At 54.3% G+C, this 14,291-nt stretch overlaps 6 protein-coding genes across 6 annotated transcripts; 3 read left to right on the forward strand and 3 right to left on the reverse strand.

Annotated features, from left to right (window-relative positions):
• The first annotated feature begins 594 nt into the window (after window positions 1-594).
• SETTUDRAFT_167222 (uncharacterized protein) lies at window positions 595-3,185 on the forward strand. Its single transcript, XM_008024007.1, has 3 exons — window positions 595-1,460; window positions 1,615-2,419; window positions 2,472-3,185. The coding sequence occupies exons 1-3, from the start codon at window positions 815-817 to the stop codon at window positions 3,043-3,045; spliced, it is 2,025 nt and encodes a 674-aa protein (XP_008022198.1). The 5' UTR covers window positions 595-814; the 3' UTR covers window positions 3,046-3,185.
• A 380-nt stretch (window positions 3,186-3,565) lies between these two features.
• SETTUDRAFT_36970 (uncharacterized protein) lies at window positions 3,566-6,062 on the forward strand (the record flags this gene model as incomplete). The annotated part of the gene is made up of 2 exons (XM_008023703.1): window positions 3,566-3,686; window positions 3,745-6,062. The coding sequence occupies 2 exons, from the start codon at window positions 3,566-3,568 to the stop codon at window positions 6,060-6,062; spliced, it is 2,439 nt and encodes an 812-aa protein (XP_008021894.1).
• Window positions 6,063-6,768: 706 nt separating this feature from the next.
• SETTUDRAFT_167225 (uncharacterized protein) lies at window positions 6,769-8,088 on the reverse strand. Its single transcript, XM_008024008.1, has one exon. The coding sequence runs from the start codon at window positions 7,974-7,976 to the stop codon at window positions 7,023-7,025; it is 954 nt and encodes a 317-aa protein (XP_008022199.1). The 5' UTR covers window positions 7,977-8,088; the 3' UTR covers window positions 6,769-7,022.
• A 1,480-nt stretch (window positions 8,089-9,568) lies between these two features.
• On the reverse strand, window positions 9,569-10,600 carry SETTUDRAFT_36972 (uncharacterized protein; the record flags this gene model as incomplete). The annotated part of the gene is made up of 1 exon (XM_008023704.1): window positions 9,569-10,600. The coding sequence occupies one exon, from the start codon at window positions 10,598-10,600 to the stop codon at window positions 9,569-9,571; it is 1,032 nt and encodes a 343-aa protein (XP_008021895.1).
• An 855-nt stretch (window positions 10,601-11,455) lies between these two features.
• Window positions 11,456-13,410, forward strand: SETTUDRAFT_25600 (uncharacterized protein; the record flags this gene model as incomplete). Its single annotated transcript, XM_008023649.1, has 5 exons — window positions 11,456-11,462; window positions 11,519-12,017; window positions 12,068-12,693; window positions 12,740-12,874; window positions 12,923-13,410. 5 exons carry the CDS (start codon window positions 11,456-11,458, stop codon window positions 13,408-13,410), a joined length of 1,755 nt encoding a protein of 584 aa, XP_008021840.1.
• A 144-nt stretch (window positions 13,411-13,554) lies between these two features.
• On the reverse strand, window positions 13,555-14,065 carry SETTUDRAFT_158929 (uncharacterized protein; the record flags this gene model as incomplete). The annotated part of the gene is made up of 3 exons (XM_008024009.1): window positions 13,555-13,903; window positions 13,959-13,991; window positions 14,046-14,065. The coding sequence occupies 3 exons, from the start codon at window positions 14,063-14,065 to the stop codon at window positions 13,555-13,557; spliced, it is 402 nt and encodes a 133-aa protein (XP_008022200.1).
• Between the last annotated feature and the right edge of the window lie 226 nt (window positions 14,066-14,291).

The raw sequence follows: 14,291 nt of genomic DNA on the forward strand, positions 1-14,291 counted from the left end.
CTCTTTGTGTATGTCCCATGGGCATGGCGGCTGGCTTTTGCAGGCTCAAGTCTTTGGTGTAGAGTTGCCATGGAGATATGGTGGTAGAGCAGGGCGTGTGTGTGATAAGGGTGTGGTTGAATTTCCTTATGTCATAACCAGCTGTGGATGGGAGGGGGGGGAGGGGGTGCGGCACATGGATGCGCCGGTTACCCAGCAGCCGGCCTGAAACATCGTGTTGGTCAGCCCCCTCTTCCGCCGTCCCCTCGCCCCCTCGCCCCCATGCTTCAGGCGCGTGGTTGCTGTAACGACGAGACAAGGCCTTGCATGTCATGGCAACAGGCGGGGAAGGCCTCGAGCCGCGCTCCCGCCAGGACAGCACCAGCACCAGCACCAGCACCAGCACCAGCGTCGCGCAGGGAGACAGTGTGCAGCGGCGGGCGGGATGGGAGAGGCAGAGCCGCAATCGATAGGAACGGGCCTAGAGCGGCGAGAAGTGGCTTGCAGGAGATCGGTGCGCGTCAGGGCGGGAGGCTGTGCAGCCAGCAAGCAATCCCGTACTAGCCATCAGGCGCTCACGCTTCGGTCGTTTGTAGAACCAGCCTGCCTCGTCACTCGTTTTGCGTCGCCGTCGTCATCCCTCCTCGTCTGACGCCTCTGCTACGTGGAAGCCTCCCGCCGCCATTTGCACGTAGCGAGGCTGCAAAGCGACGGCCACGAGTGCCGACTGCTGCTCCTGTTGACTCGCCGTCACCAGCCACACAACCACACGTGTCCGCGCGCTCCGACCCCCGGCCGCCCCTCCCCACGGCACGCGAATCCTACCGCAACCACCATGGCCGACGGCTCCATCAAGTCGAGAATCGCAGCGCTGAACCTCGAGGAAGTGCATACCCCGCTGCCCGGTGCGAAGCCCGCCTACACCTACGATGCGGCCACCATCAAGAAGAAGCCGCCGCCGCCTCCCCCACCCAGCGCGCGGCCGCCCGCCTACTCACGCCAGTCGGTGAACAACCCGCCCATCCTCAGCAATGCGCCCACCTCTGCGCGGCAGCTTGGCAACCAGCCCGTCGCAGCAAGCGAAGCCCCAACTTCAAAGATCTCGCCAGCGCTGCCCCCTCGCGTGCCTCCCCGCAATGGCACGACGCCTCGACAGACGCCGGCCCTGCCTCCTCGCAAGCCCTCGGAGCACCACACCGTGACGCGGCGCGAGTCTTCCGAGTCTATTTCCACAATCGCCTCGGGCATCTCAACACTGTCCTTGGGCTCTGTCAAGACAAACGGCACTGCGCACAGCAATGCGAGTACAGGCACGCTGCACCACATCAGGGCTCCGGCATTCGACCCAACCAAGCTGCCCCCGCTACCCCCAAAGAAGGCTCCCGAGGACACTAAGAAGAGCAGTGCCACCCTCAGCGCCATGAAGAGTAAGCGTGATACTGTGCCTGCGCGAGCCCTTCCGCCGCAGCTCAAGACTCCGGGTAAGTTTAGCAGACCAATAAGCAGACCCGAGCGAATGCGCCCCTGCTATCCGTCGACCAGTCGCAAAGTGAATCAATTGCAGAGCCTCAGATTGCAGCAGCACTCGAGACTCCAAGTATGGCAAGAGTCAATACTGACAATGGTTGTGTATAGACTTGCCAGCGCGTCCGTCCTTGCCTCCCAGGCAATCAGTGCTTCGCGAGCGATCACCCAAGCCAGCTCCAGCCCTGCCACAGAGGCAGCCGTCTAACGACACGCAGCAAACCAAGAGAGCGATTGCGCCACCACCCCCTAAACGATCTGCGCTGGAAATGGGCTTCAACAACAAGGCACCTTCGCCTCCGCCCGTACCCTCGACTCGGCCGCCCGCAACCACATCTCAGTCCTCACCCTCGCCTGGAGCACCCCCGCCTGTCCCACTATCGTCTAGACCCAACCTCGATGCGATTATGGCCTCAAAGCCAAAGCCAGGCGCTGTTGGAGGCTGCCTTAAATGTCGAGATTTTTCCGCCCCAGACAATCATGCTACGCGCTTTCCACGTACCCAGCTCGCTTCTTCTGATGTTGGTTGGCTTGCCCATCAGCTTTGTTCACCATTTCCTTCGCCAACCGACAAGGCAAGAGTCATCTTCACCTGGCTCCACCATAACGTTGATTACGATGCTCACTCTTTCTTCAACAATACTGTGGCTCCAACCACCCCAGAGAAGACCATCGCTTCCGGTCTGGCAGTATGCGAGGGCTATGCTGGTCTGTTCGCGGCTCTGGCTCTGAAGGCAGGCCTCGAAGCCATAGTCTGCTCTGGTGCCAGCAAGGGGTACGGCCATACGCCGTTGGAGCCCGGACAGGCCGTGCCACCGTACCAATCAACTCATGCCTGGAACGCCGTCAAGATCGACAATGGAGAATGGAAGCTTGTCGACCCATGCTGGGGAGCTGGGCATATTGGAAATCGAGTGTTTGTTTCACAGACAGTCGTTCCGCTTGATGTTGTGCTGACTCGATCATAGATACATAAAGTCGTTCAACCCGCGCCAATTCACAATGGACAATGAGGAATTTGGATTGACACACTTTCCCGGAGACGCTTCTCAGCAGCTGCGCAGCGATGGTCGTGTCATCTCCTATGAAGATTTCATGCGTGATGATCAAGGCGGCCGCGTGCAGGTATTTAGTGATGCTTTCAAAGAGCACGGCGTCGGTGAGCGAACGTTTGAGCCTTCACAAGCACAGATCAAAGTCCACGACCCTCATGCACCGGCCATGATTAGATTTCAATTCTCGACTGTCTGCCCGCACTGGGACCACGCCCGCCATGGCAAAGGCGCGCCCTATATTATGCTGCTGAGCATTGCAGGACGAGACGGTCGCAACCCAGACCACAAGACGTTCAATACCGATGGGCATACTTGGTGGCTTGACGTGCCTCGGGTCGAGCTCGGTGCACCTGGTCAAAAAGTATCGGTCAATGCCATTACTGTGTTCAACGACCAAGACGCTCGGGGTATGAGCGTAGCCACCTGGAACAACAAGACAGCCTATTCGTGCAAGTTTGGCGGAGTGGCCGCATGGGAGCTTATTTGAGGCTCCGGGGATATGCTGGCTTTATAATATGAGCGTAATGAAGACAGGTAAGAAAAATGGGTGGATACCCTGCGGATGGTGTGGTGTCGGCGCACGGCATAGATCTAATGTATTTGCAATGGTATAATGATATAATTATCACCTTCTCCATGATGGGACGCTGTACCCTGTCTGTGGCGCATGTGAAGATGTGCCGTCTTATGTCAGCAGCCGTTGTGTGGCTTACCCGTGGCTAATTTAGCGTGTGAGCCTGATCGGCGGAATAGTCCTGCAAGTGAGGTAGGGACACAACGGCAGTGCGTGCGCGCGACTCCTAGCCTCCACCTCCGCTCGTCCTATCCGGGGGTCACCTTCTCGTCGGTACGCTTTCGAGGCCTCTCCGAATTTCTCCGCGCCCAGGTTCCGCCTGTCCGTCCTGCCTCGCCCGAGCGCTCGACAGCTGTGCTCTGCGAAGTTCCGCTTCGTCTAGGAATCGCCCGACGCAGGGCTGGGGATAGCCTCGTGCGCTTCCTTTGCAACCATGGCGACAGGCTTTGTCGGGCTCTCGGTCGCGGTGACGCTCCAGAATCCTCCGGGGGCAGTCTTGCTAGGTGTCGTCAGTGGCGTGGACCAGCAGACGGCCACTTTGACGCTTCACGATGGTATGTTTACCCGCCTGCGTTTCTTGGAGAGAGGCCACCATGTACTCACCAACAACAGTCTTCTTTCCGAGCTCGGGTCATCGCTTACCGTCATACACCGTCGAAGGCCACATGATTGCTGACATCAAGGTCAATGCCTCTGCGCCTGCTCCTCCGCAGCCTCCTCCGCCACACGCGCAATACCCCCAAAGCCATGTTCCCGATACCCGTGCAAACACTGGCCATCAAATCTCCCACCACGTCAGTCAACCGTCGTTGATTTCGCACGCCGACCCGTCGATGAACACCCGCCAAGGTTCGCGTCAATCTATTTCCCAGCCAGCTCCAGCTGCGCCATTTGTTGATCCCGCGATCCTGAGTATGGGAAAGCGCGCTGCTACACTCGCAACAGCTCCTCCTCAAGAAGCTCCTGCTACACCAATCAAGCCCATGGTCCCTGGGAGCGCCGTGCCTTTACACAAGAGTACATCTTCGTTTGCCGGTCACATCAAACCACAGAGTGTTCGGAAGCCCAGCGCAGCAACTCTCGAGGGCCCTTTCTCGTCGCTGGACATTGCAGATGCAGAGGAGGCAGACAATGAGACAAGGGCTGTGCGAGCTGGCGTGCGTAGAGCAAGCATCAGCAAGACGAGAACAGGCAAGCCTATGGACGATGTGAGTCCCCAGAAGAATGACGACGGTGGCAAGAAGACTCGGCGAGGTGGGAAATCGCGGAAGAAGGAGGTTGCGGCTCAAGAGAGGAAGAACGGTGCGGACGTGCAGTCTCTCGGTAGCGTCAAGAAAGGGTACGTGCGGTTCTTGGATACCAGACGGATGGAAAACCCACTAGTGCTGCATGAGCTGACTCGTAATAGCAAAGGTAATGGTTGGAGAAATACGCCTATGCTACAGGCTGCCGAGGAACCGCAGACGAGAACACCAGGTGTTATTGGTGGAAGAGTCGGTATTGCAGCAGCGAACGCCTCGAACCGCAAGACAAAACGACAACAGGCTCTCGAGGCTACCAATGGCTGGGCGACGGAAGACGCAACCGACATTCAGGATATGCCCGAATTCGACTTCCAGACCAACCTCTCCAAATTTGACAAGCGCACCGTATTCGATCAGATCAGGAACGAGGATACAACAGCAGATGAGGATCGTTTAGTCAGCTTCAATCGTTTGGCGAGGCCCGGAACACATGGTGGAAAGAACCTGCACCCTACAGAGAATGTGCTCGATCGAAAGCTCAAGAGCGCAACCAATTCAAGCTCTGAAGAAGAGTCGGATTTTGGCAGTGGGCGAAACTCCAGGCGCGCCATGTCAAGAGCTTCAATCAAACGGGCACCCACACGTCAAGGCAGCAGTGTTCAGGCAGACATAGACATGATGGGATCAGGAGTGCTACCGCGTACCAACCGTTCGTTCATCAACCGGCCCTACGCTTCTTCACATGCTACTGGTAGTCCTCGGCCGGGCCGCACCGCTACGCCTCCAGAATCACCCCCAGAGTCGAATGCAAAAGGCTGTCTGCGCTTGGTTCCCAACAATCGCAAATGCTTTGCTATTACACCGGGCGGCATGCTGGCAGTTGAGGAGACAGCGGAAGTAGAGTTTGGCCTGACCGAGGATCTCATCGCAGAGAGTGCCGGCAGAGGCATTGCTGAAGTCGCCCTCACAGCCATAAATCCGGGGGGCAGACGACTGGCGCGCGACAACCCCAACGCGAATCCTGTCATAGTTGTTCTAGCAGGTAACCACCGTGCCGGGGCACGCGCCATAGCAGCGGCACGTCAGCTCGCCCAACGTGGGCCAAAGGTCATGGTTGCACTTCTTGGCTTCGAGCGCAATGCCGACTGGGACAAAGACATACGACGGCAGGTTGATCTGTTCCGAAAATTCGGTGGCTCTGTTCGTGCGTGGAAAGACACTGAAGAGGCTCTAAAGCGCCTGCAAGCACCCCCCGAACTGATCATCGACGCCTTGCTCGGTCGCCATAGAGAGTTCGAGGCCCTCGGCGATCAAGATCAGCGCATCGTCCTGGGTATAGTAGGCTGGGCGAACAAGTCACGCGCCGCCTGCCTAGCAGTCGAAACCCCATCAGGCGTAGGCGGCTCCACCGGCGAAGTCTCCATCCTCGAAGGCGAGCCTCTCGAAGTCCGCGCAAAGTACATTGTCTGTCTTGGCGCGCCACGAACCGGCTTGGTAAAGGCACTCCAACACGGCGCTGGACGCGATCCGCAGTGGCTTATCTGGATTGTGGATATCGGCGTCAACAAGCCGTGGCGCAATGCTGGCATTAGCGGTGGAAAAGGCATCAAGTTTGGCGAGCACTGGGTTGTCCAGGCGAGGTTCGAGGAAGGTTCCGTTGGAGAAGGTGCCGGTGGAAGGATTTAAAGTAAGTGGTTGTGGAAGACGATGATGCCTCGTCTCCCAGTGAGCTGCATCCCGCGGATCACCAGCACCACCATATTCATGCATTGCGTGGGCGTCCGTTTTTTTGCTCCCTTTTTTCTGATTCTTATGTCCTTTCTTGGTCTTGTAATCATCTGTGAGAAGGGGGGGGCGAGTTGATTCGCTTTTATCACCCTGCAACTTGGATCATTACGACGAAGATTGAGGCGCGGTATGTATGAGATACCAAAGAAGAAGAAGAAGAAGAAGAAGAAGAAGAAGAACAGAAAAAAGATTTGTCACGGACGAGTGTCTTATGTAGTGTGTATGTCTTATGAAGAAGAGCAGAAAAAATGCTGCGAGGATGCTGATGTTACTACTGCTGCTGCTGCTAATGGGATACAATGGAAATAGAATAAAAGTGTTATATAATGTTGAAGTTGACATGTGCTTGAGTGGTTATATGTGTAGTCGTTCACATTGCAGGTCCGGTTGATATTGGATGTCGATTTTTTTTTACATACATACATACATACATACATGCTCTAAGTAAGCTTGTTCATTCAAAAAGAAAAATTCATTTTGGTTGGAAATATTCAAGGTTATCGGCATGATTCTTAAGGGGGGTTATCACATTGAGTTCCCCCGGTACTAAAACTAACTGAGTAGTTCTCATATATCCTGAAGCCCCCCCCTTCCCCCTTTCTAGGCTTAAATTATCCACACTAGGTGGGTCTTGCTCCAGAGATTCTCTCCCACTACCACCCTGGTCCTGTTGACTTTGCGCCGTAACTTCGGTGCCGCAGCACAACTGGGTCGCAGTCGTCCGTGAACAGTGCTGTCAGTCGATGGCTTGATGTACCCGTTTCGGGAGAAAACCAGCAAATGTAGTAGAACCAACCATGAACAATCCCCAGGTAAATACAGCACGCAGTCGAGCTACAGCACAACAGCCGTTGAAACTCACAAATGCGCACCCGCACTATTCCACGCACGACTCTCCTCCAGCCCCGTCACAAAGCCACACACGCGCCGAACCAAATCCTGCACAACGTGCTCTGGATCGTCGTCGAGATTGTGATGAGCACCGGGAATCACACCGCCATCTTCGTCATCCACAACGCAGCCTTTTTCCCGGAGGATCCGCGTCCACCGCTGTATAAGCGCCGCTCTGTCGATCGAAGCAGGTACATACGGGTCCTCGGAACCCAGCAGGAAGCACACGGGCGTGGACCTGGGAATCCGGCCAAATGTCGTGGCGAGCTGCTCGTCGGAAAGGTCGCTGGAGAAGTAATCGTCGTCGCCGCCCTTTGCCAGCAGCGAGTACGCGCGATACGCATTGACAGGGCCGCCCATTTCCTTCAACACGGCATTGCCGTCCGGCTCCAAGATGTCCTTTTCCCGACCCGCATCAATGAGCTGTTTGGCGCGGGCAATCGCGTCCTGGAGCGCGTGCTTGCGGTCGTCGGCTCCGCTTGCGAAATCCTCCCATGCCTCGCGGTCGCTCACGCCGCCCTGCAGCATGACGCCGTCGAGCGGCTCGCGCTTCTCACGCCCTTTACCCACCACGTACTCCATGATGTCCTGGCACCCCGTCGAGTGGCCCATGACAACAATCTTCTTGCCCGGCCGCAGGCTCTTGAAATACGACACGCATTCCCCCAGTTCGCGAGCGTCCCGCGACAGCGACCCGATGCCCCAGCCGCGATATGACGATCCCAGTAGCACTTCGGCGATGGCCCAGTTGGGAGGCAGCGACTTGCTGATTTCAGAGGGGTACGGCACTGTTAGCAGGCCGTCGCCGAGGCCTCCGACCCAGAGAAGCGTGTGAGGTGTTGAGTCGGTCGAGTGCGGGCGCGTGTGCTCGAATGCGATGCGCCGCTTCGAGTACTTGTGCGCGGTGCCGGGAAATGCCATTGCGATGACAATGTTAGGTGGCTGGACACCCGAGAGCAATCAATTGAGATGTGATATAATGTGGAAATCTCCTTGTTGCCCCACGGTGCCGAGGGAATCAACTTATATCAATCGACCCAGGTCTCCGCGGTATAAAGAGCGAGAAAGAAGAAGAAAAGAAAAAGAAGGCCGACTAATTACCAAGTTCGTCCGTCCGCGTCATGTGCATGTACTGCCTGACGCGACTGTTCACTTGGGGAATGTGGAAGCCATTTTTAGTGGGGCGGTGGGCTTTGGAAATTCATAGCTGATAGCTGATAGCTGCAATTGCGGGGTAAATAACTGCTTTTCCGATAGCTTTTCCTTTGCGGCCGATATCTAATAGTTTCCCCCCCCCACCCCCCTCTTCTCCGTAGTAAGTCTCTTTTTTTTTGCCTGAAACAGACTTTCTGTAAGTATGTGTCGCTCCTTGGGCAAAACCGCTTGAGCTATTTTTATTTTCGCTACTCGCTGCATCAGGTCATTGAAGGGCTTCTTTTTTTTTCCTCCATCCTTTCCTATACCGCCCTAGAACCAGTCGCAACCCCCCGTTCGGCTAGCTGTTTTTCTCGGCAATAAAGTGCAATATTTTGTTCAAGGTCTAGAAAGCGCCATGTCTGCTTTTTTCTTTTTTTTTGAATTCACACTTGTTACGAGCGCTTCCTCGCGTACACGAGGAAGAAAAAATGGGGGGCATGATTTTGATCGTTCTGGAAGTACCTTTTTCATGTTCATCGGTTAACTTTGCTGTACATTGATTGGTCGGGTGACATGGATGCAATCGCTACACAAGTGTCTTGTGAGAAAAGATGGGGTGATGTTGAATACTGCCTGTACCCCAATCATGAGTGATGCATTCGGCGACGTAGACACGAAACAGGTACCGGATTCCCAAGTGCTGTTTTTTTGTTTTTGTTTGTTTGCTGGAATTCTACAAGATCCATATCTCGTCTTTCCCTTGCTTCTAAACACAAGTCCTCTGATCATTCTTCCCCCATCGCCATTCACCAAGCTCAAGCTTCAGCAAATAACATACGCACTAACACGACCCATGAATCAAGCAGCAAAAGACACGGTGTCTTTTCAGCTTCCCCTTATCAAAACGACCAGTGATAAAAGTACACTACACTCCGGGGGGCTGGACCGAAACAAGACAGACGTCATGTAGACGAGGCGAAAGAAAAAACGGCTCGGGGATGCATGCAGCGCTATTCCGCCCTAAAAGGACCCTGACTAGTCCTATTCGGACATGGAGGCAAAGCAGGCTCCTGCAATCGGATATGGGGGGGGGACAAAGTTCTGGGCAGCATTACACCTACACCTGCATTGGCTAAAGCAAAAAATATAGTCCCTGCTTTCCCACTGCCGGCATGATTCGTCGGCCGAGACCATCCCAAACCCATCGAAACAAGAGTCGAGCCCCCCCCAGAACGGGTTCCATCTTTGCTCGCCGCCACCTATAGAAATCTAAACCCTACACCTACGCGCCACGGCCCTTGGTGTGCAAATGACTCATGGCAGCCTCGCTGAAGTAAAAAAACGCCGTATACCTAGTTTCAGGGTGCCTGCTCGAATCAAGTAGCTACCAATCGAGGCCACCAGTCATCCCTTCTGGGGAGATGGGCTCTCCAAATGGGGTCGCCCTCCCACCTAACCTGGCCGAGTCTCCGTTCGATTTCCACGGTCACCTCGCTGTATGGAATCTTTCGCCTGATGCTGAATGTGGTTTGGCAGACTAGGCATTCGATGCTGATGCGGCCCGACGAGCAGCCTTCCATCATGATATTCTTCCGTTGCCCTATCAAGCGGTTGATAGTGGTGGGATCGAAGGCGTTCATGTGAGGACATATGATTAGGAGCAGGCACAACAGTGCGTCGCGTGTCTTTTGCACCGTGACGGATTCCGTCCAGGGTATGGACAGGAGCAGAGTCTTGGTTCGGAGGATGACTGTCGACGTGCCGGGCATGAGGTAAAGCGTGGGAGGATGCATGCATCGGCCGGAGCGATTGATCGTGTAGAAGCTTTCGTAGCACTCCATGCAGTGGAAGAACTCGCCATACTTGTTCCGGCGACCTCGCTTCTCGTTCTTCCGCAGTATGCCAGCTAGTTCCTGGAACGTAAACTCGTTGTGTGGACACATGTGCAACGGCCCGTCGCTGGCGCGGAAGCATTTGCGCAAGTGTGCTGATTGTGCCATTGTGTTTTCGGGAAATCGAGAGGGCATGTGTGGAGTAGAGCAGCCCACGCAATACATTTGTCCCAGTCCCCGTGCTATCCAGGTGATGAGGCAGTGATCTCGACCGTTGAAGTGGTCTCTGTTTCGTCGGTGGGTAACCTCTTTGACCATCGCTTCGTCGCCAGATACTGAAGCACGTACAGAGAGAAGAGCATCGGCATATTTATAGCTTGATAGTGCGAAGCAAGTAAGGTCCGCATAGTCCAGGTGCTTCCCAACGTGTTGGACGATTTCGTATGGCAGAATGTATAGTGGACACATGCGAGTGTTCTGTTCGTAGTTCTTACTGGCGCGCCGAGCTGCGACGGATGACAGGGTTAGTCTCGTGAACAGACTCTTGTGTACGATTATGCGCTCGCTGGTGGCCATGATGTATTCTCAAGATGAGGCAGAAGGAAGTCTTGGAGTCTGCAGCTCTGTCTTGACACATCCTGTGCGAAAAAGAGGGGTTGGTGGCATCTTCGAAAGCGGCGAACTAGGGTTCACTAAAAGGGTTGCTTCCATGGTAATGGAGCTATCGAAAAGTCGGTTTGGATGGTCTAAAAAGGGAGTGTCGCAATAGCCAAGTTCCTAGGCCCTGACAAACATGCCGTATATAGGCCTTGCTCTGGGAAAAAGACATAGTGTAGATTTCGGGGACGATCATGACCAGGAATGTTGCTGAATATCAATCTCAAGTAGCAAGCGCTTCCAATTACCTTGTGTCTAAATAAGTAAGCATTCGCGCGATTCAACAATCTGTCATCCAAGCACGTACGTAAACGGGGCGACGTTTGAGAAAAAATGAAAAATCAGCAATTATACTGTTGAGAGGTCAAAATTGCCATTAAACCGAGCTGACATTCGGTAATTCCCAAACAAGGAAGCCGGTGCCTCTCATTTCCTCTCCTGACATGTCGATGTTCGGGGGGAGAGCACCAACCCCACTATAACCCTAGCTACCCCTCACGCTGCGGAATGCGTGACCCCACTTGGGGCTCCTGAGAACCTGTCCAAGAACCTGGAACCACAGAAAACGGGCTATTCGCCGTGCAGCCCGACGGCACATGTCAAATGACAGAGAAGAATGGGTTGGATTGGACATGGCGATGAGGTGTCGTCGGATCGGGTATGGAAGGCCGGGCTAGATTTCTTAATAGAACTTGATTCCCTCGTCTTCCGAGATGCTCTGTCATCGTTTCTCTTACTGCTGCATTGAACCGAATTGCTTGCAGAGGTTTCAATATGTCGTGTATGCATCGAGGCCTGGTATGGTGCAATTGAGCGCGAAGGGCTGACACTTCCTAGCAAAACACTTTATTCATGATCCTACGCACCTGGTCAACACGGCGCTTCTTAGCATCCCAAAGACAAACCCTTCTGTGCAATGCGACATAAAGAACAAGATCATCTATCGCAAGAATGGCGCATCGCAAGTGTCCATTGTCTCTGGTGGTGGTAGTGGCCACGAACCTTCTTTCGCTTCCTTTGTAGGCGCAGGCCTCCTTTCTGGCGCGGTAGCGGGTACCATCTTTGCGTCCCCAAGCGCAGAGCAGATACGAAGGTGTATACTGCATCGCATCCAGAAAGATAAGGGTGTCCTCGTAATCGTAATGAACTACACCGGCGACGTGCTGAATTTCGGAATGGCTGTGGAGAAGGCGCGCGCTGCTGGAATCGAGGCCGACATGGTGGTCGTCGGCGATGACACTGGAGTGGGGCGGGCAAAAGGTGGGAAGGTAGGACGGAGAGGAATTGCAGGAACTGTTCTTGTCCAGAAGATTGCTGGAGCGCTTGCGGCCAAAGGGTATGCGATGTGAACAGACCCATGACAGATACAATTCTAACGAAATGCAGAGCGAGCCTCAAGGACGTGACGCGTGTAGCGCGACTCGTTGCAGAGAATACTGTCTCCATTGGATCATCACTAGCGCATGTCCATGTTCCTGGCCGACGAGAAGCCGAAGAAGATGAACTGAAAGACGGTCAGGTCGAGATCGGAATGGGCATCCATAACGAAGCTGGCTCGGAGCGCAAATCGATTGATCTTCCAGGGCTAGTGAAGACGATGCTGTCGCACTGTCTCGATGTCGCAGACCAAGATCGAAACTTCTCTTCCATCACCGCAAAGGACGAGGTTGTGCTGCTGATTAATAACCTGGGAGGAGTCAGTCCGCTTGAACTGAGCGGTATCACGAACGAGGTCGTTGAGCACCTGGCATCCGACTTCAACATTAAGCCTGTGCGTATACTCGCGGGAACTTTCATGACCAGCTTGAATGGGCTGGGCTTCAGCATTAGCATGCTCAAAGTCAGTGATACGCAATTGACAGGCGCTTCGATGCTTGAGCTGCTGGATGCGCCGGCTGAGGCGAGCGGTTGGTCCGCAGCGATCAGTAGCAGCACCTGGGCCAGACGTGGAGAGGCAAACAAAAAGGAAGAAGAGGTCGATGAAGAAGAAGTTTTGCCTAGTGACTTGAGGGGTAAGTACTGCAGAAACGCTACTGAACGTGTACTGACACTGAATAGTCAATTACGCTCAGGCCAAGTCGGCACTGACAACCGCACTAAATAGAGTGATAGCTGCCGAGCCTGATGTCACCAGATATGATACAATCGTAGGAGATGGTGATTGCGGAATTGGACTGAAACGAGGTGCAGAAGGTAGGTTTGATCACGTGTGCATTGTTGCCTTATGCTGACGCCCTGCAGCAATTCTGAAGATGCTCGAAACAGCAAAGGAAACAGACGATCTGTTGATCCTTGTGAATAACATCATTCAAGTGGTCGAAGTAGCGATGGACGGGACGTCAGGCGCAATCTACGCCATCTTCTTGAACGCACTAGCCCACGGACTGCGAACACATTCGCCTTCGTCCCCTCAGCCAGTTACTCCTGCGATTTGGGCCAAGGCGCTTGATTCATCGCTCAAAGCACTGGGAAAGTACACGTCAGCAAAGCCTGGTGATCGGACGCTGATGGACGCTTTGTATCCGTTCGTTGAGGCGCTGTCCAAAACAGAAGATATCGAAAAAGCAGCCACAGCGGCACAAGGAGGAGCGCAAGGAACGAAGGGAATGAAGGCGAGTTTGGGACGGACGGTGTATGTTGGAGGCGTAGGGTTCCAAGAAGTGCCTGACCCTGGCGCGCACGGTCTCGCGGAGCTTCTGCTGGGCCTGAGTGACGGATTGAAGAAGTAGAACGTGGAAGGGGTATCGTTTGATTCGTTCGGTGGATATCGCCAGCTTCGCGACGGCGATTATATAACTTTTAATGCATTCGAACTCTAACTCGCGAGCGTCCACCTTGCATTTCCGTCTTAACACCAGGTCGCATCAAAATTCTTATGACAGCAAGACAAGGATGACTGAATCGCCTCGGAGAAACCTAACCAGTGTTAGCAGACGGCGCAACGTGGGATTTCCTTGGACATACAGCTTGGAAATGAAACGGTCCTTGTTAACCTTCCTTCCGTAACTCCCGTTGGCTAACCGTGGCGTCTCGGTCCACATCTCCTTTGCGTTTTCAAGGACCATGTTGCAATGGCGGTCAAAGGCTTTTACGCGTGCGAGGATCTTGCGGTTGTTTCGGCACGAGATCAAGACTTGTGTGCGCGAGCGGACAGCGGTCTGGAGGATCGAGAGAGGTCCGGTGGTGAGCTCATGCTCTTCGACTTGGGCGACTTCGTATTCCCTAGACGACAATGTCAGCCTCCTTGTAACATGAAGCGACACACGAGAACACATACGTTAGTTCAGAGCGTGGCTTGGAAAGAAGCTCCCTGTGAGGTGTTAGTACAAGAGGCTTGCCATGGAGCTTGGGCAACACTACGCACTGAATCTTCGCGTCAACCATCTTGTCGAGTAGGTTGGGGAATTGGCGGAAGGTCTGAGAAAAAGCAAGCTCCGTATCTAATCGCCGTTAATATCTGGGGTGCTGAACTTCTGCCTCTGAATTTTGACACGCAGGCTCGAGCAAGTAGTGCGCAAGGATGAGGTCGAGCAAAAGATGTGCACAGACCAAGAGCGGAAAGACGTACCTAGTTTAGAGAGGGAGGGCACCACGGCAACGCGCTTGGATG

This window comes from Exserohilum turcica (assembly GCF_000359705.1).
Source record: "Exserohilum turcica Et28A unplaced genomic scaffold SETTUscaffold_11, whole genome shotgun sequence".
NCBI lineage: Eukaryota > Fungi > Ascomycota > Dothideomycetes > Pleosporales > Pleosporaceae > Exserohilum > Exserohilum turcicum.